Genomic DNA, 21824 nt, shown 5'->3' on the forward strand with positions numbered 1-21824 from the left:
GCTTTCCATTTAGCTGTTTTATTGAGCGGAGATTCATGTCAAATCAATTTATTAAACAAATTTTAGCAATTATAACGTTTTAAACTAAAACATGCAACCATTTATTAAGTATTTAATGTTAAAAGCTTTTTATTTCTTGCAACCCTGCTAAAATACCATACACTCTTAATATACCAAGATTACCTACTACAATATTCACAATATCTTGTTTTAAATTGACTGAAAACTGAATATATTTGTAAAAAACATTTCTCAGAGTTTCATTTGAAAACAATACGTAAAATTTTGAAGTATCGAAATCTTCTTTTAATAACAATGTGATTAAATTCTATTTTTATCAAACTGATTTATATGAACGAGTGTTAACTTAGCTCGATTAGCGTTTTTTCACTTTTAATTTAGGAGTAAAATGTTTTCGTTATCTTTAAAATTAACTAAGATATTATTTTATTCTATAGAACGCTCCTTTGCCTTTATTCAAAAAAATCTGTTGGATTGGAGTTTGAATTTCAATTCTAAGTGTCACTATATTAATATCATAGTCGGTGTTAACTAAACTTAAATTATTCGGGTATCTGATTTAATATAACCAAATTGATTTCAACAATGGTTACTCAACTTTTAGGGTTTTTATTGAGATATAACTTAGTTATAGCTTATTATTCTTAACATTCATTTCCTTGAGTCTACCATTATAAAAATTAAAAACTGTATTACTGAGTGAACTTTAAATCAAAAACTACAAAAATTATTAAATAACAGCTTGATGTAGCATGAACTTTTTAATAGTGAATAGGATATAAAAGTTTAACGTTTATACAATAAAATCAAGTGTAGTTGGTAGAGCTTGAAGCAACAACGTTAAAATAGAATTAAAAGTTAGATAATGAGGATAGTTTAATATTATTTTAATCTTTCCGTAATTATAGCTAGTTTTTTTTTTTTATTCAGGATGACTCATGCCAGTATTGTAGTACTAAAACAAACCAATATTAAGAATTTAAAAAACACTACTCCTTTTTTTCTAAATCATGAATAATATATTGTTGATTTTTTTTTTCAAAAGTATATTAATATAAAGATTAACTACTTCAATAACTTAATTTTATTGATATCGAAAATATTTTGATTAGAAAATCTTAGAACTAAAGTAAACATTTAGAAAAATAAAGGATGAATTAAAACAATTAAAAGTCACATAGGACAGACTTAAGGAAGATCCACAAACTTTAGATACTCAGGACAGTTTCAATTTTTCTAAATTCTCAGGACTACACAGTTTAACTCAGGCTTGATGGAAATTTTATACAAATTCCCCATGAATTAGGTCAGTTTGACTGTATTATAAAAACTCAAAAAGTTTTAGTAATTCTTTTGTTAAAAACATCGATCGACCTAGTTTAAAAGATCTTAAATAAAAATCCGTGGTTTTAGTTTTAATACTTTATATAATTTATCTTCGAATTTTTTTATTATTTTTTTAACAAGTTTTAAATTTAAATTTTGTTGTAAAATCATAACAAAATATTTTTTAAATAATGAGTTAATGCTCGAATTACTGAGTCGCTATTTCCTTATAGAAATATGCCAACTATGGTATTTAAAAAGTGTTTATATAGTATAAATAAACTTCACATTTGTGTTATTTTGCTGATTTTTTGAATAGTGAATATTAAAAATAACATATAGAAGCCAGATGTCATTACATGTTTATTAATTGTAAGTAATAGAACTGAGACAACATTGAATTAAGGTTTGGATACACTTGGACATAATTAGTATTTTGAAAATCTCAAAACTAGTTAGGCAGTTTTGTATTTTAATAAATTACTCAGCATTGGTTTTTTTAATCTCAGTGGAAATCAGTGTTAAAACTATAATAATTGTTCACAAGTTAATGTTATACATTGTAAACTTAGATATTGTCATAATATCATTTTCATTTTTCTATAAAATTAAAATTTTAATTCCTTTCCATTATTTTTTTTAAAATTAGTAAAATATTTTAATTATTTCATTTATAAAATTGGGAAAGCTTTTAATATTAAACAACAATGGCATAAACTTAAGTATTAATATAAATTTTGATTTAGTTTTAAGTTTTAGTTAAACAAAGTTTTAAACAAAATCTATATACGCCACAATTTTTATATCATAGTTAGTATTAAGAGAACCATGATATCTAGTATTTTGACTTAATTTTACTTACGATAAAACTTGAAATTTTTTTAATATTGTTTTGTAGATAATTTAAGGACTAAAAATTTGAACCAACAGCATTATACTTACTTTAAACTCGTGTTAAATGTTAGAAAAAACATTTTGATTTATTTTTAGTGTTTAAGCATAATAAAGCATATAACTATTTAAGTTTTAATTTATATTAGTTTAAGCTAAAAATCAAACAAGTTGTTTATAAAAAGTATAATTCAAACTCATTAAAAGTCCTTCAACAAACAATAAATTTTAGATACTGAAATTTTAAGTAATATAAAAAAAACTTGTGTATACAAGTAATTTATACTGTAAAACTAATTTAATGTCTTAATTTAATTTTGAATAACTAACGTAATTAGTTTGGTTAATAAAAAATACTCTATTGCTAAACAAAAAATTTACAAATACTTAAAAAAATTAACAAACAAATATTAAGACTATAGTTTCTTAACTTTTTAATGTAATAACTTAACTTATAGAGCAAAAATATAAGACATATTTCGTAATTCGGGTACTTATTACTTTTACAGATACTTATAAGTTTGTAACCATGACAGAGAACATGATGATAAAGAAATATATTTCTAAGGATGAAACTTGTGAGAGTGGTAAAACAAAAGCTAGAGAAAAAACTGAGTTTACAAATAGCAGTTTGTTAAACAGGAAAAAGAAAATTGAGTCAGTGGATAAAAACATTTCTAAGCACAACAGATTTGAAAGAAAATTAGACTTGACAAACAGCGTTTTGTTTCACCTCAATTTATAAAAAGAGAAAATCGTCCCATTTGTAAATTTATGTAGAAAAGAAACTTTGTTACGCACTGATGTTGATACTCTAGAAAAATTAAATGCATACTATAAAAATGGTTAGTTAGTGTTAGAATTATTTATACACAATTATTTTTCCAAAACTTTCAAAAGATAACCATGTTTTACTTAAACTTATAAACATTATTTATTTAAAAAATTAAAACTACTGCATTTTACTTTTTTTGAACCATCTTTTAATATAAGAAACATGGCAATTTTTATATGTCAAGTTACAAATAGTTAAAACTGGTTTTGTGTAAGTCAATTAATTGTTACTCAAAGCCAACATATATAGATAAAGTAAGCTAACATTATTTAAAATAGTTGATGAAATAATTCACAGTAAACTTTGTTTTTTTTTTTGGCAAAGAACGATAATTTAAACAAATATATTTTAAAAATAGGTACCATCTACTTTAATGAAAGATTATTGACTGGTTTTCTTAAACTGAACAACATTTTACTCAACGAAGATTTACAAACAAAAGTTTCCGAAAAGGTTGCTAACTATTACGAAATTAGTAAGCAATTAAGATTGGTAAATACCGCAAAGTCAACACTAGACTTGATAGAAAGTTGCTTTTCAATGGTAGCTGAAACCAAAGACTTTCAAGAGTTGCATTTGAATCTAGTGAAAAAAGTTCTGGCCAGCTCAAGCTTGAAAGTAGACACAGAGTTAGAAGTTTTTAAGGCAGTAAAGTCTTGGTTGAACTTTAATTATACAGATAGAAGGAAGTACGCAAAAGATCTTTTGTTGAAAGTAAGGTTCCCGTTGCTTTCCGAATCCGCTTTGAAAAGTGTAATTACTAAAAACTCGTCGTTATTTAAAAGTGAATATTGCATTCCTGTAATAAAAAGTTATGAAGATTGTGATCATCACGATTTTAAAGGGAGTGTATATAAGAAAAAAAAACATAACTATTACATTCGTAGATATTGTGACCGAAGTAGACAAGACATATTAGTTTGCTTTCTTTCCAATACAGGAAGTATGACTTTGAATTTGATTGATAAGGACAATTTAAAAAATGTCAAACCAAATTTACCGTTTTGCACAAAAAACGACCAATTCGAATTAGTTACAATCAGAGGAAAAATTTATATTTTTACCAGGTTTTGCGTAAATGATTTTTGCGATAAAGTTCCGCTGACATTTTTCAGATATTCGATTGTTGAGAACAAGTTGTCAACGGTCGGAAAATGCCTGATAATCGGGACTTTTTTAGCGTTTGCGCATTCATGAACAAAATATTTGTGTTAGGCGGACGTAGAAAAAACAATCAATGCTTCAACACCTGCTTGCAGTTTGATGTCAAAAGTTCAGAATGGACGGAAATTCGTAGGATGAAAAATGCAAGAATGTCTTTTACAAGCGCCGTGTTCGAAGGAAGAATCGTCGTGTCGGGAGGAATGTATTCACAGGGCAGTGCGTCTATGCGCTCGGTTGAGGCGTACGATCACGCAGCCGACTCGTGGTCGAAAATGCCCGACATGGTTGAAACAAGATATTTTCACAGATCGGTCGCGATGAGAAACAAACTTTTTGTGATCGGAGGTAACGCTTCGAAACGGTGCGAAGTTTTCGATTCCACGTGCAACAAGTTCGCCTTTTAAAGTCTCGCAAGGTTTTTTCCCGCATAAATGCTGTTTTAATTGGAAATAAAATCACGGTTTTCGACGAGAAAGTTATATGGTGCTATGACGTCATAGAGAGTGTTTGGTCTAGAAGGGATTTTGTAGAAAGTACAACCGAAAGTACATTTTCTTGTACAACAGTGCCGCAAATGTGAACTTTTTTTTAATTGTTTTAGATAAATAAGTTAAACTACTATAATAAATTTATTTATAATTTTGTCAGTAATTCTATTTGTTAAAATTATTGAGTTCACAGTTACGACACTAGAACCGTTTATTATAATGTAGGCATCGGAAAAAATTTTGAAGAAAGTAAAACTGAAAGTACATTTTGGTGTACTGCAGTGTATCAAATGTGAGCTGTTTTTTTATCGTTTTAGGAAAATAAATAAAACTTTTATATTCGTTTGACTCCTCTTTTTGTCAGTGATTCTTTTGGTTAAAGTTACTAACTTTACAGTTATAACACTAGCAACGCGTTTCATAATTTAAGTTTTAAATTTTAGATCAATAAAATTTTATAGTGATATGAAAAAGTGGTTAATAAAGTGGTTACTTTTGATACAAAAAGTAAATTATTTTAAATGATTTTAATCTTATACTTTCAATACTTAATATCTGTAACTGTTTAAGATCATTCATTACCAAACAACTTCAGTTTGTTTTGAATTAACTTTTTAAATTTTCTCTTAGTTTTTTTCTTGCTTAGTTATTTAAATGACGCAACTTATAACTTTAGTAAACGTTTATTTACTGTATACGTGTATTTTTAAATGTTTATTTTTAAGTTTAGTTAAATTTTTTAGTATCTAAATTATCTTTCGGTAAGAATGATCTTCATTATTTCAACAATCAAGTTGTTTGCAAAACGGTTTTAAAAATTTAAGTTTTTCTCAGTGTACAGTTATTTAAAAAAATTAAGCATGAAGTTTATAAAAAGGCGAATTATAGTTATTAAGATAAAGAAAGCTGATTGAATTTATATTTTTTCGGTTTTCCCTTGCAAAAACACAATAAACTACAGTTGTACTACAGTTTATTGTGTGTTTGCAAGGTATTTACTACAGTAGAATTCAGGAAATACTTATTTAAAGTTTTAAATAAAAAAGATTTTAATATGTAAAAAAAACATTTTGTTAAGCCAACATTTCTTCAAACTCAATAGAAAGGTTTTTACTAAGCGAAGGATGTAACATTTTAGTAGAGGTTTTCTGATAGTTTTTAGACATACTTACTTTTTGACTAATAAAAAATTAATTTGAAAATTAAAGATATTAAATATATACTATTTGCTTTGATATTTAACTTGATTAAAAAATATATTGTGTTATTATAAAATACGAAAACAAGTATGAGTTACTTTTTACGTCATTTTTAAACCAAATTTGAAGTGTTACTCCTTCAAAATAAAATGTTAACATATATTTTTTATGAATTTAGTCAAAAGTATTATAAAATTTCTTATTAAAAATAATTTGTGGAATAGATGAGACTTCGTGCAAAATTAGCCCTTGTAATATATTGACGCTGTGCAAAAGTGATCCTCCGTGCTAAAGTGACCCCATGCAAAAAAAAGCGCGAGGTGCTTTATTGACGACCCGTGCTAAAGTGACTAACAATGCACAATTGACGCTTCGTGCATAATTGACGACCGGTGGTAAAGTGTCGCTGTGCTATTTCGACACCCACTCCTCGCGATGGCATGTTTGTCCTAGACAAGATGTTAAAATGTGTTCAAGTTGTGCACAACTCGATAACCGTAAGATGTTTTCGTGTACAAGGTCATAGGACCAAATTTACTTATATTTATATATATAAAATAAGGTTATTATTCAAACTTGAACACCTTCTACTGAGCCCACTTGAAGGGCTTTTAAAAAATTTATTGAACTGTACGATTTTAAAAATACTGGTTTGTTTTTTAATTAATAAAATAAATATAAATGTTCTTTTTATGTAAACTTTTGCATCTTTGTTTACCAAAGTGCTTTTTATTTTAAATTGGAACTGGCTGAAGATTAAAGACAATCATTTTTGTCTTAATAAAACATATGTTCAAGTGTTTTTAAAATCGTACATTTCAATAAATTATATATGTATATATATATATACTGCATATGTTATGAATGTTCATAACTGCCGTGGTTACGCATACTTTCTAAAAACTGATAGTTGTTTTTCTTATAGGCATACAACCTATCATATTAGCTATAACTTCTAAATTTATGCTTACAACTTCTGGATAAAGTTTAATTTTAAGTTTTTTATTTTTACTTTGTATTAGCTTTGTAAAACTTTTTTTTAATAAGTACTTTAAAAGATATACATCATTAAAACGGCGTTTACAGATTCGTATTATGAGTTCTGTTTCTATTTCTCAAGATTTTGAATATTTTAATGTCTTTATTGTACTTTTATATTATAGATTTGATATTAATCATGCAGCTTTATTAAAGTTTACTGCTAATTCTGATTATAGTTTTGTTTAATATTGCTTTTTATGCTTTAAATGTTTTATTTTAAGTTCTCTTGATGAATGCGTATCCAAAGGAAAAAGATTACTAGTTATATAATACATCAAATTATTAACTTTATTAATCAACACCATGTTCATTAGATGAGAAGATAAAAACTTTTAGTCTCTCGCTTTTTATTTGTCTTCTTTTGTATTATAAATATATTAAATGAAAAGAATTATCTGTTAAAAAATTCTCGATGATTTATCTTCTTGTTTGTCATCTCCTCCAAAGTATATTATAATGTTTTTGAAAGTCATGTAAATTATTTTAGTTTTTAAATTCGTTTTTTTTAAATAACTTTAAAATGTAGACTTATTGATTTACGTATTAGTTGCTTTTGAATAGATGCCAAGAAAAAATAAAGTGTGTAAACTTTGTCTTTTGTATATAGAAAACATTTCCCGTACTTTTTGCTTTACATTAAAAAAATATTAATCATTTAATTCTATATTGTGTATCTTGGTATGATAGTATATTATTTTGTTTAAAAACACTAACTTCAATTACATAGATTTTTTATTATAATTACTAGATGAATTTTAACAAATAATTTTATTATTAAACTGCAGTTATTAATAAATAATTTTGGGTAAATAAAGGATGTTAGACTTTCCTAGAAGGCAGGATTTTTTAAGATATTTATTTATTAAAAAAAACCTTTAAATTAATTTAACAAATAAATTGTTTGGTCTAAAATGTACACGAACCGAAAACTGTCGCAAGTTAAAAACTTTGTTTATTTAACACCATAAAAGTTTAGTTGAAATACTGCTTAGTGTTTCTTTTCTACAAAAAGCTAAACGTATATAATTTATATTAATTATTAACTGGTTTTTTAATTAAATCGTTATAAAGATTAAGTACTTCTCAGGCATGGTAAAATTTGAAAACCACTAAATAAAGCTGTTTTTATCGCTATAATAACTAGAAAGCTAAAGTAACAAAATATAGCTAATTTTCTTATCTTATACTTTACATTGGATAAAACTTCATAAGTTAATCTTTATTACTTTTGTTATTACAAACTTACTATATTGTTAAATTACTTAGTTTCAATTAACAATGTTCTAAAACAGTTTATAATAATATTTTTACATACTACCTTAATTATTTTTTAAAAAATAAAAAGTTAAGTTCTTCTTAAGTTATTTTTAGTTTAAAGTTTAAAAAATAAATAGAATAAACAAACTTTTAAATATAAAATAATTATCATTTGTAGATTAGTCTTTTATTCATTATTATTTATTAACTTTTTGTTGTATAATTTATTCATAAAGTTAATTACATAAGTTCTTCAAGGTACATTAGACTTAAATGTTTTAATATCTTTATTAATCAATAAAAATTAGAAACAACATTTTTAGAGAAATAATGTTAGTGAAAATCATAGAGAAAAACTTTAGTTTTATATTTAAAGTATATAAAACTAAGTTTTGTTTTGTGCATGCTTTGTCCACAAATGAGAGTTGTAAATTATAGGCTGAATTGTTCTAAAGAAATAATTATATAGTTTCAATTTTAAGGCTACAAAATAAATCAAAGGTTTAAATAATAAAACTAAAAATATTTTAATTTAAGTTAATTTTTATGTCCTTAGTATGGAAAAACCAATCTTAATAGTATAAGCTAACTATTATAACTATTTTTGAAAGTTTGTTTACATTTGTGATTAAAAAATCCTACTGTCGGGGATTTTTGATAGTGATATATTTAATTTGCGACGCTTGTTACCATGTCTGGTACTTCTGTAACAGGTTCATAAACTACTTGAAGCTGTCCAATTTTTCGGCACTAATACAATTTAAAAGAAGGTGAATAACTAATTAAATTGAAAAGTTGTAGATTTAAAGTTTTTTCTGTTATGCAGTTTCTGGTCTTTAAAAAAATAAAAACTTTATTTCTACTTGACGAACGTTTTCAAATAGAGACAGACATATTTTTATCTATAGTTAAACGATTACCAACTTATAAATAATATATAGTACAAGGCTCCCACTAAATAAAAAAAAAATCTTTAGGGATACCACTAAAATATATCAAATTTGTAGGGAAACTTGAAAAAAAATTGCTTGATAGATATCGTTAAAGAAGAACTATATTTAGCTACTGTTCATAATCTTCTATAACTTAATTTCAATTTATAAATTAGTATTACTATACATTTTTCATTAAAGTTATCAAGCTTACGTTTATTATAAAATAGAGTTTATGTTTTACAGTCTTTATGTCTATTTTGCATAGCATATCAAAAACAGTATAGTCTTTTATTTCTAAATAATAATAAAGTCCTAAAATCTATAAAGAATAATAATTGTTAAATAAACTTTGACAATTTCCTTTTGATTGTGCATCACTTGACACAACATTAAACTAAAATATAATTATACTAAAAACTACTTTGATCTTTATAAAATCTAACAATTAAACATATTTTCCACTAACATACATCCCAGCAACAAAAAATTGAACTTTGTTTCTTCAGTTTGGCAACACAGCTTTCTGTTGCCTGTTGTAGCTACTGTACAAAATCTAACACTTTTATCTTTTTATAGCTTTAACATGTAAGATAAAATAGAAGAACATTCCTAAACTGCTAAACAATGTTTAAAAAACGAGTGTGATAAGATGTGTAGTGTTGTCATTGTAATATTGTTCTATATTTATTAATTGTTTGTATAAATTCTTAAACTTATACTGTTTTAAAAAACGTATAATAAAAATACGGTTGACACTTTTTGAGGCAAAACCAGCCAGCCTTAGTAAGTGAAAAACTAGCCGTAATTGTTTAAACAAGCCTGAGTTTGTAAAAAAAATTAAATATATAAGTAATAAATCTACTCATAAATTCATTAAAAACAGTACATACTGCTAAAATATTCTTGTTGCTACAGCAACAAAAATATCTAAAAAATGCATTTCACGTTTTGCACTCTGAAATGAAGTGCATTTAAGTTTAAAATACAAAAAAAAAAAAAAAAAATTGTTTATGTTATCACAAAAATTTAAGCACCAAGCAAATAAACATAATTTCTAGGGATTTTAGCATAATTTACAATTGATTCAAGGGATTTTTCAGATTATTGCAAATTATTAGAGAAGGGTAGAAAGATAGCAGTATTATTCTTATTATATTTTATCTATGAATCAATGTTGTTAATAGCTTTTAAAAAATATTGATTAAAAACTATAAAATAGTATAACAATCAGTTTACAATGTAATTAATAAACAATATTTTTAATTGTTGGCTATATTTTTTTAGTAAATTTGTAAAAAAAAAGTCTTTAATGATGTAACATTTTACAAGCATGCATGCTAAATTGTAAAACTGCGAATTATGTATTAATTATTTTTAAAAGTTTTTTTACCTCAAATGACAACGGGTACAGTTCCCGTTCATTTAATATACTTCTAAAATGTAATCAATTTCTTTTTTTGTAATTCAATTCAAAATAAGCAAAAACAAAAACTTATATTAGCATCTACTTAATAGGTTGTAAGATTTTTTTTTAGAGAGTAAAACAATTTTTATATGCTTTGAACAGTTTGTTTTTAAAATGCTATAATTGTGTTAAATTTGTTTATCAAAAAACTTCAAATTCAGCCCTTTCCAATGTGTGTTTGCCTGAATTTTAAATACAAGGTTATATGGCTTACCTAAAAATACTGAAAACACGAAATAAGTATTTTCTATATTACAGGGTTGCCACACACTCAGGGAATCTCTGGGAGTTTTCAAGTTATAGAAAATCTCAAGGAAATTCAGGGAATTTTAATTATTTTTCGTAACTCAGGGAAACTCTGGGCAGTTTTGGTTTTTTCTAAAAATTTCAGGGAAATATTACGATTTTTTAAAAAACCTCAGGGAAACAATTTTTCTAGATCTAGAATAATATTTAGTTAATCCAGCTTTAATATTTCATTTAAAAAAGTTAATTATATTTATTTTTAAGTGCTTATTCAGAAATTTTTTAGCCTTGCGGCTAGTTCTCCAATATTGTTAGAATTTGCACTGTAATTTTTCAAGAAAAATAAAATTTTTAGGAATAAAAAAAAAAACTCAGGGAAACACAGGGAAGTTTAAAGTTACTCAAGGAAGTTTATGGTCACTTAGGGAAGATTGTTTAACTCAAAGAGTGGCAACCCTGATATTAACAAAAACACTACTAAGTTTTTTTGAATATTGTTTTAAGGCTTTCCAAAATTTTTCTTCAAAATTATAAGTATTCAAAATTTGTCAAGTTTGAAACTTTTCAAATAAACTGTAATTTTTTTTTTATATTATAATTAACTTAAATATTAAGTATATTAATTATTATTTAGTTACAATAACATTACAACTGCTTCTTTATAAAAGTTTATAAACGAACATGCAACAGTAAAATTTTTAAAACTTTCAAAATCATAATTGAATACTTTATACGATACAAAACCAAAATATCAGTTATTTTGGTAAAAATGTAAAATAAACATCATATGCACTATTTATGATATACTTAATATTCACAACAAGAAATAAATTAACGAAATTTTCATAGCATATATACAGTTTAGTAAAAAACGCAAAGCGCCCTGCAAAAGGCACAAAAACTATACACAAATCAAGCTAAATACAGCGAAAAAAATATACTGTTTTAAAGTTACTCCACCAATGGCTCCCACTTATCCCCACAATAAGATTCCCATACTTTTTTTTCTGCATCCCATAATTCTTCCTTAGTCGTCACAGCCATTTTAAGATCGGCTACCCTTCCATAGAAAATAATTTCATCAGTGACATTGTGAGTTATCAGCATAATGAACGGATGATCGCAATGAAAACTGTCACATCTACCCCCACCTCCATGTTGACTTATTGCTACAAAAAATAAGCATCAATTCAATTTATTTCTAAACAGTGCGGTAAGTTCAAAATTAAATAAAATTTGATGCTTAATTATTATCTGTAAACAAGCATTGAAAAAGTCATTATCAGTCACATCAAACTAGTCTTATTTAGCCTAACTTTATTAAAAAAAAGAAAACCAAAATTTGTGTTAAAGAAGTATCACAAAATAATAAACCTTAAATTTATGCAGATAAACAAAACAGATATTAGTAATTTACTTGATTTAGATCACACTTTCCTAAACTCATTTTTATAATCATTACCTTACTAGTTAATATTTCATAATAAAAGTCTAAAGGGGTAAGATCACCCACCTTGGAAACACTGTCCTAAACTTTTTGTTCTTAATTTACTTAAGCAAATCGGACTTTATTTTTGTTTAAATCCTACCTCAGGGTGGGTCAAATATCAAAAAGCTAATTAAGTTTACTAAAATAGAAAGCTAAACATGAAAGTTTTGACAGCCAGAAATTTTAAAATGGCCCAACAATGGTCATATTTTTTCTCCAAATTTATTAAAAAAAAAATTAAATAAGTTTAAAACATAATTTTTTATATTTGCAATCTTTGTTTTAGGCTTTACCAAAGTCACATTTTCAAAAAAGTATGGTGAAAGGCTTTGACACAAAATAAAAACATGTATGATAAGATCATCAATAACTTTGATTGTGATAATAACTATAAGCTATTAAGATCTAGATATATTAATCATTTTAGTAGTATTATCAGTCTAGCATAGCAAGACTAGAGGCTAATTTAACTCTTTTTAAAAAGCAAGAGTTATGAAAGTAAAAAAGTTTGATTTAGATGTATGTATCTTTATTTGTTTATCTAACTGATGTTTTTGCTTTGTTTGTGTAAAACTTAGTTTTAAAGTTATTTTTGCGTTAATTAATATTCCTCTTTTATTTGTGTTGTTCTTGATAGTGACTAAATATCAAGGTTGCAATGCAAAATATTATGAATTTAGCCTGACTATTCAAGATTTCGAGCGATTTAGCCTGAATTTTACCTTCCTCTTAGGTAAGCGTTTTAAGTACGGAGTCCGTACTACGGACTTCCAGTTAAACACGACTTCTGAGTACCAATATTTTGAGTACTTATATTTTGACAAGCAAACATTTAGTACGCACTTCTTATTAAGAACACATTTATGAACCAAAATAAATACTTTATGTAAGGTTTACATTTATTTAGACTAATAATTCTTAGCTACAAACTAAATACTTTTTTACTCTTACTTATTTAACAAACATAATAAAAATTATAATTAAGTAAACCATACATCTGTTTTATAGAACACATCCTCCTATTACTTGTTATGAATTTTTTTTAATATAAAAGAAAATAACATAATCTGCTTTACTTCTTTTTAAAATTCAAATAACTCTCTAAAAATTATATAAAGAGGTAAACTATAAACATAAACTTGTTACATAAAATACTAAACTAAGTGCTTAACTATAAATCTGTTAGTTATTTAATTAAACAAAAACAGAATGATTGTAAAATTCTGCCAAATAGACTTTTGTGTATATTTTAAAGTTTTACTTTGGAAGTTTCCCTGCAACAGATCATCAATACTTAAAAGATTACATACATCAACTACTAAATCAAATAGGGTAATAGCTTTATGAGTAACTTGTTTCTAGAAAAATTTTGCAATTTTAGTCTGTCTTTAAAAAGGTCTTAGAAATATTTAAAGAAACATAACTCAAAAAGTTATAATAAAAATAAGTATGTAGGTCGAAATAATACCTAAAATCACTAAAATTTATAAAGAAGAATTATTAAAATCTACTAAATCTTATAACTTATTTTAGCCATTTCTTAAAGATATTTAAAGATTTTAAAATAAGATTGATTAAGCATTTTCCTAGCTTTAGTTATAGGTTTCTGTTAATAGCTAAATTATTTACATTTTGTTTTATTTCTAATTCGATTGTTCTTGCAGCTTATTCAGTAATAAAAGTTAATAAAAAAGCATGTCTATTTATGTTCAAACCATACTGTATCAACTTAAAAATTTCTGTGATTAAATTCCTTCTGGAGAGTTGTACGTATTAGAAATCAGATAACAACGTTCACATTAAAGCAAGTTTTTTAAAACTTAAGCCTCAAAAGATGGACCATCCTCCAAAAGGGAGATGCTATAATGAAAAAGTATGGAAAACATTTTTACAAAAATGGACAATGCTTAAAAACAGCACAGAAATGACAGAGTCAGATAAAAATCTTAAATTGTACCAATGTTGTGATGAAGAGTTAGCCAATGCTATTCTAAAGGGACATGCATACGTAGTAAATTTAAGTGAGCAAGAGCTTGTAAGCATGATTAAGCAGTTTGTACAATTCTAGTTTCAGTTGTTTTCCGATGATAAGATTTTCTTAGTACAAGACAGGATTTGAGTGAAAATACCAGATCATTTGCTATCCTATAAAAGGAAAAGCCAGTACATGCTCTTACACCTGTACTTGCCCTAAAATAGCTTGAATCAAGTAATAAACTTCACAGACATAATCCTAAAAGATGTTGTGGTTACTGGATTAACAGGATAGTATATCCGCAAAGAGGTGCTAGAATGGAAAAGTCTAAATGAGAAAGATGTCATAGACAGTCAGTTTTAATTAAAGATTGAGTGATGGCACATAAAACAATGACGCAACCTGCTATTATGGCTTCAGCTTCCTCATAGGTATCCTATAAGAGAACCACACAAAAACCAAGTGATAAAATAACTTGTTACATGTAAAGTAAATCAACTGGAAAATTTATTTAGAGCAGAAAAATAAAAAATACATTGTGTGTTCTACCTGTAAATAATGCTGGATAAAGTCCCAGAAATAAGTTTATTAAGGTGACAACAAATGCGCTGATGAAACAAATGCACTTTTGGTTGGTTGATTATATACACAAAATTTTAATAAGGCAGTCGATGTTTATGATAGTATCAATAAAGTCAAAATTGATCATTACTTCTTTGATTCTTCAAAGGGTCGAAAGTGTCAGTATCACTGAAACATTCTACAATTTAACTATAACCTTATTTGATAAAGAATCAAATATACTCAAGCATAGACAAAATCCCCTAGACAAAATTACTGAAAAATCAATGTCAAAGGTACAGGTACACAGTCATGCTTGATAGCTACCTAAAACATGGTTATTAAAAACTAAATCTTCTACTAGTCAAAAGAAAGATGGTAGTGGCCAAAAAAGAACAGAACAAAATAACTAGGGGTATCTTTATGAGAAATGTCTAAAAATAAAAAAAAAGATAAATATCATATAGCAAAAGAAATGGTATATATCAGCCTATGCTCTAACAAGTTTTTTTTCAAGAGTTGACTACATACAACTGGGTAAAATAAGTCTTGATTTAGCTTGCATTGGTGCAACCATTGATCCTTTACTATCCATGAAGAACTACCAACTTGTGATTGTGCACTTAGAACTCCTTCTAATAGGCAAAAAGAATTGCTATTTACTTGCATTTAAACTTGCAACTTGATTTTTACAAGTTGATCTTATCTTATAGAGTTTTGTCTGAGCTATCAGACATTTTAACCGCTTAAATAAATTCAAAGAAGTTTTTGAGATTTAAGCGATCAAAGTCAGTGACCTCAATAGGTTTCTAATAGAAGGTGCAAACCATTTCCCTAAAATTATTTCTTCTCCTTCATTTTTGAAGCAATCTTCTTCAAACTTTCACAGCAAATGTATTTTTAAATTTAGATTTAATGCAGGATTTTTTTGAATTTAGAAATATAAACTATTTATTAAAAAAAAATATTTTATTTGTTTTTTTATCTAAAAGTTTTTATATTTTTATATTTTTAAAATCCCAACATTTAAAGTCTTGTAAACTAGAAAAGGAACGTTTCCTGAAAGTTTGAGGTCTCTAGCTCAAAAAATTAAGGAGAAGATAAAATTAAGTAATTTTTCAAAATTCAAAGAATTTGACCCTGTAGCAGTATTGCATGCTTCACTGCTTTTTAATTATATAAGAGAAGAGATTGCAAAAAAAGATTAATTTCTCAATGCTTAAATATGATAACTTTGAATAAACGTTGCTTTTGGTAGAATGTTGAGCCAAAGCCACCTGATAACTCTTTTTAAGCTGAGTATTATTTAATCAACTATTATGTTAATGTGTTTTTTATAGTATGTGTTTACTTTTTATATATTGTAATGTGTAATAAATTGTAAAACTTGTTGAACAGTAATTAGGTAAATATCACAAAGAGTTCCTATTTATAATGTATTAGCAAGGTTGGTTTTTTATAGTAATAATAATAGTAATAGTTTATATAATGAGCCTTTAGGTCCTCTATCACTATAACCCTAAAATATTTGTGGTCTATACATTTGTATCAAAAAAAATTTATAAAAATTATATTATATCAAAAGTTAACTACAATTTGCATTCTATAAAAACTTGCTTGTAGTTTGTACTTTAACATGGTTGCCACTGATCAAGCTGAGAAAAATTTCCTGACTTTTTACTAAAATTTTACTGACTTTTGTAAATTAAACTCTTAAATTAAACTTATTCTGAAATACATAATCTAACACTTGAAACTATATAAAGCTTTCAATCTAATTTTAATACAGGTTAAAAACAACAGTATTTTGCTAAATTCTATCATCAAACTTCCAGTACATCACTTAAACCATCTGTGTATGATTGATGTTTGTAATAAACAGCTCTATCAGCAAAATACTTGTATTATTACCTTATAAACAATTTTTTAGCATTTCCTAGCATAAATGTATCTAGATAAACAAACTTTAGTCAGACTTAGCATATAAGTTGTAAAACAACCTAGAAGTTAAAAATATCTAATAATAAAAAGTATTTACTTAAAACATGTTTTACTTATATAAATTGTTCACTTAGTTTAATAAAACACTACCCAAACTATTTAATATAAAATCCTTAAATTAAAACCCAATTAAAAAAGAATATACTTAAGTAACTGTAAAAAAGACATAAAAAGTAAACTCTATATCTGTTGTATATAACATTTCCTCTTATCATTTAGTATAAAATTTGTAACAAATAAATATACTCTTATTTACTTTAAAAACTTAATTTATTCTACAAAAAATACAAATAATAAGTAAACTTAATCTTGGCATATACCTCTCTTATAACTTATTAATTTAAACAACTTTGAAAAAGTTATAAAGAGGTAAAGTATACACATTAACTTGTTACATAAAATACTAAACTAACTGCTTAGTTATAAAGAACTCTATTATTTACTTAACAAAAAACACTTTGATTCTAAAATTATGCTAGATAAACTTTTGTGTATATATCACAGTTTCACTAAGGAAGTGTCCTTGCTACAGATCATCAATACTAAAAAGCTTACAAAATCTGCTTGTTCATTATGTTAATAGAAAATTTTTGCAGTTTTATTAAGGATATTTAAGTAATTTATACCAGGTGAAGGCATTGGAAATAAAATTAAACATTTTTGAAAATTTTGAAATTTTTTTCTGACTTTCAATTAATTTTTACTATTTGAAGGCTTTAGAAAACAAGGAATTTTGTAAATTTAAACTAACAAAATCTGACTTTTTTTTAAATTTTATCAAATTTCTTGACTTTTCCTGACGTTTGTCAATTTTTTAAATTTTTCCTGACTTTTCCTGACCGAGTGGCAACCCTGCTTTAAGCTTTCATATAAAATTCAATGTTATTTTTAGTAAAAAAAATGTTGGACCCCCTATGCCCTTTAAAAGAAAAAATTGAGTTGTACTCGATTCTAAAAAAAAAATCAAGTTTCACAAAAAGATATTGACTTTGCTGGATTTACCATGACTAAATCTGAAATATAGCCACAAGCATAATTTATTTAAGCTATAATAGATTTCCATATGCTCAAGTTCATAACAGATGTGCAATCCTGGTTTGGCTTAGTGCACTAAGTATCACATAATAACCAGTTGACATCTTTGATGACTTTGTTCAATCCGTTACTTGTCTAAAAACAATGTTCTTTTAGAATCATGAGATAGGTGATATATTCTACAAACCAAAAGAAGCTATAGCTGCAGCTATATCAAAAGGAATACGAATTTTCGATTTGGCAAAGCCCACTTGTATACAGCCAGACTGGTCCACAACTTTTATTGGTTACTTTCATTCACAGAAACATTGCTCTTGTAGCTCTGCTTTGCCAGGATGTTGTAAAACTGGATGGGGTGTTGTTTTATTACGCTCTTGTTGTCTTGAATCTTCAGAATCATATTATGCTTTGGTAGAGGGAAGAAGCATTAGAAAATGTTTTAGTTGTTCTGGTTGTGTAAGAACCAGAGAAGGATTTAAGATGCCAAAAGTGGCACCCAAAAACTTGTTTAAACTGTAGTTTATAATATTGTTTTTATTGACTTGACTATTTAAGCTGCTTTTCATGCTTTGTTAGTCAGATCACCAAGGTAAAGTAGTAGTGTTGCTTAGTCTTTTTTTAATGTACTTTAAATGTGTAGTTCTTGTATAGTTAAATTGTGTTTTTAAATTTGCAAAGCCAATAGTAAACAAAGTTTATTGCAAAATTTTTGTGTTTTTTGTTCTTTTTAAGTTTAATTTTGCTGAGTTTTAGAACTGAAAACTGTACTTAAGTTTACAATTTATTAGAAAAATTTTTTTAATAAGTATGAAAGAAAAAAAAATCTAAGCAAATGTATCTATCTATCCTCTTTGTAGATAAAATCTGGCAGAAATATATAAGTATTTGCCTAGTTTTAGTTGTAAATGTATGTTAATAATTAAGTTGTTTATGGTTTGATTTATTTCAGAACTGATCATTTTTGTAGTTTATTCATTATTAAAATTAACAAACAAAGATATTTAATTAAAAATGTTTTTTATTTGTAATAAATGTATATGCAGTTTACTATTTTATATTACTTAAAGATTTTGCAATTTTTGGTCACCAAAACAGGGTCATAAATAAGTATTTAATTTGCCTACCTCTATTTATATGTAAACAACTTGAACATATTTATTCTTTAATTTTTTTTTCGAGTGGTGGCCCTTTCAAATTTTCTTTAAGAACTTGAATTGTTGAATTTTGATTAGTTTAGGGTTGCCAATGGTTTAAAAAAAATTTCTTCTAGATTTTCAAAAGTATAAGTATTTGAATTTTTTAGTATGAACTTAAGTTTAAGGTTGAAAACTGTTTTAAACAATATAACAACTGTGAAAAGCACTGTAAAGCTTCTTCAAGTGTGATTTTTTTTAAATACAAAAAACCTAATTATATTCTATAAGATATTTTTTTCAATCCAACCGAAACTTTATTACTATGTAAAATAAAAGTACAAAATTCAAGGTTTGTCCAGATTTTTTAGCCTAAATTTTCAAATTCCAGATTTTTCCAGAATTGCAGGTTTTTTGGAAACCTTGTTAGTGGTGCAACCCCATAATGATAAATTACTCAATAACCAAAAAAAATGTTTTTCGAGTTTTTTTGTTGTTGTTCAATAAGTAGTTATTGCTATTTACACTTAAAATAATTTCTATTATTTGAATCTAAAAAGAAAGTATAAAACTACTATAAATTAATGTGAAAATTAAGAAAATTATAACAAGAGAGTAAAACTGTGTTGATAAAGCTTAAATGCCTAAAATAACATAGAAAACAAAATTGATCATACAAGAACAATACATTTTTAAAATAGATAAGTAACAAAATATACCTTGAGATTAGCAAATGTCAATACAAGTCTAAGCTTTGTAAAAAAAACTTTAAACAAGAATGAGTCAGTCTGAATTTTTCATAAGTCTTAAGAAATATTTAACTTGTCTAAGTTTGCATAAGCGTGTCAACTCTTTTAAAGCAGAATTGCTACATAAACACAGCTTTTATAAAATTAGTAACTCTAATATTTATATTTATTACATATAGTTTACATAAACTTGCTTTTGTTTTACATTCAATAGATTTAAAGAAACTTCATTATAATTTATAACATAGTGTTTATTATTAATTATGTATACAAACTAGATAACTTACTTGTTACAGCAGAAGCTTCAGTGCCTTCCTCATTAACTTCTATAAAAGCTTTATGAATAATATCTGATACATGAAGCTCAGGTTCATCATTAATATTTGTCAGGTCAGCTTTTGTAGGTAAAAACATATGCGTCATGCCCAGCTTTTCAAAAGTGTCGTTACATGGTTTCTCATACTCAAATTTAAGTTTTGGTAACATTATACTGACATAATCTTTAACTTTGCTGTTCTTAATCATAGTTCTCATCTTTTCAACTGTAAGGTCATTTACAAGTCCAAAACGCTTTTTAGGTAAAAAAAGCCACATTGAATACTCATTTCCTTTGTAAGGCAGTTCTAAGCAACTTATTTCTAAATTTTTATCATAACCAGTCTTAAAACGTTCTGCTTGTGACATCATTGCAACTGAACTTTCGGTACCATCCGAGTTGTAAAACACACCAAGTTTTGTTGATGTTATTTGAAACTTTGATGCCCATTGTGCTTTGAAATAAACAACACTTGTCAATACAATTCTGGTCAACTCATTCAAAGATTCAGGTTCTATTACATTTTGTATCTTATCTTTAGTGAGGTAAGCAATTAAGTCATTAATGCCTTTTGCGCTTTCTTTGCAATCAGCTTTAGTTTTGTAGGATAAGTTTTTGAATCCACATCCAAAACTTTCCAAAGTTTCAATGTATTCATTTTTAAGTGCATAATTCATTGCAGGAAACAAGCAGTTAAATGTTTCTACTTCAACTCCATCAGACCTAGAGCTTAATGGCTGAAACTTTTCAATGAGCTCTGCATCTTTGTAAAAATGAGCATCAATACTAAAAGCTTTCTCTATTTGATCTCTTGTTTCACCTTCGGATCCAAACAACAACATAGTGAGAGCTGTAGAAATGCTAAACGGAGAAAAGAATATATTCTCATGAGAAGATTTGCTGCTAAAGTTCACAATGAGTTTGTCAATAAATGAATCTATTTCCATTATGATTTAGTTTGAAAAACTAGTATTTTTATAAGTTTAGTTTAAATAAGTAAAGAAAAAAGATCATACCACTTATTTATGCCAAATTAAATACAAGTAACTATTTATTTTTTGATACGAAAACTAATTGTTATAAAAAATTTGATACGAAACTAAACAGAATAAAATATACAAATTTAGATTCTATGTTTTTTGATTACATAGGACATAGAAACTTAATTGTTTAAAGAAGCATCAAATTATCTTATAAACTTATTTAAGATAGGTGTAACAACTTCATAAACAAAAAAAACAACTAATCTTTACAACACAATTTTAAGTTTCACTAAAAATTAAAGACTTTACTCTACAAGTAAAATAAAATAAAATGATTGGAGGTATTAGAATCTTAATTGAAATAAATTAAGCTGAGGATTAAAATAAAACAATATTAGCTAAATATATTAAAAATCAATTTAAAATAAAATATTAATGTAAAATTTAAAATAATACCTTAATATTAAGTCAAATTAAAGAATAAATTAATATTATTCATATGTATAATATATGTACTCTATGTTGGAAAAAAATAAGGTTCAACTATATATAGATTTGACATGCGCTAAAATTTCTTAGTTACGCTATTTAAGGTTTATCTGATAATTCAAGAAAAACTTTAGTTTTTCTACAAACTTCAGAGATGTATATTTTTACACTTAAAGAGTATATAATTTCTCAACACATATTGTATAAGTGTTGTATATACAAGTT

The 21824-nt window shown here is 25.9% G+C and overlaps 1 protein-coding gene across 1 annotated transcript; it reads right to left on the bottom strand.

The window, feature by feature from the left end:
• Window positions 1-11819: 11819 nt before the first annotated feature.
• Window positions 11820-21074, bottom strand: LOC145832537 (leukocyte elastase inhibitor A-like). The gene is made up of 2 exons (XM_082939852.1): window positions 20099-21074; window positions 11820-12037 (listed from the first exon to the last, which is right to left on the bottom strand). Exons 1-2 carry the CDS (start codon window positions 21072-21074, stop codon window positions 11820-11822), a joined length of 1194 nt encoding a protein of 397 aa, XP_082795978.1.
• Window positions 21075-21824: the final 750 nt, after the last annotated feature.

The sequence above is a fragment of the Thalia democratica genome, chromosome 3 (assembly GCF_965202585.1).
Source record: "Thalia democratica chromosome 3, ktThaDemo2.hap1.1, whole genome shotgun sequence".
Taxonomy (NCBI): Eukaryota; Metazoa; Chordata; class Thaliacea; order Salpida; family Salpidae; genus Thalia; species Thalia democratica.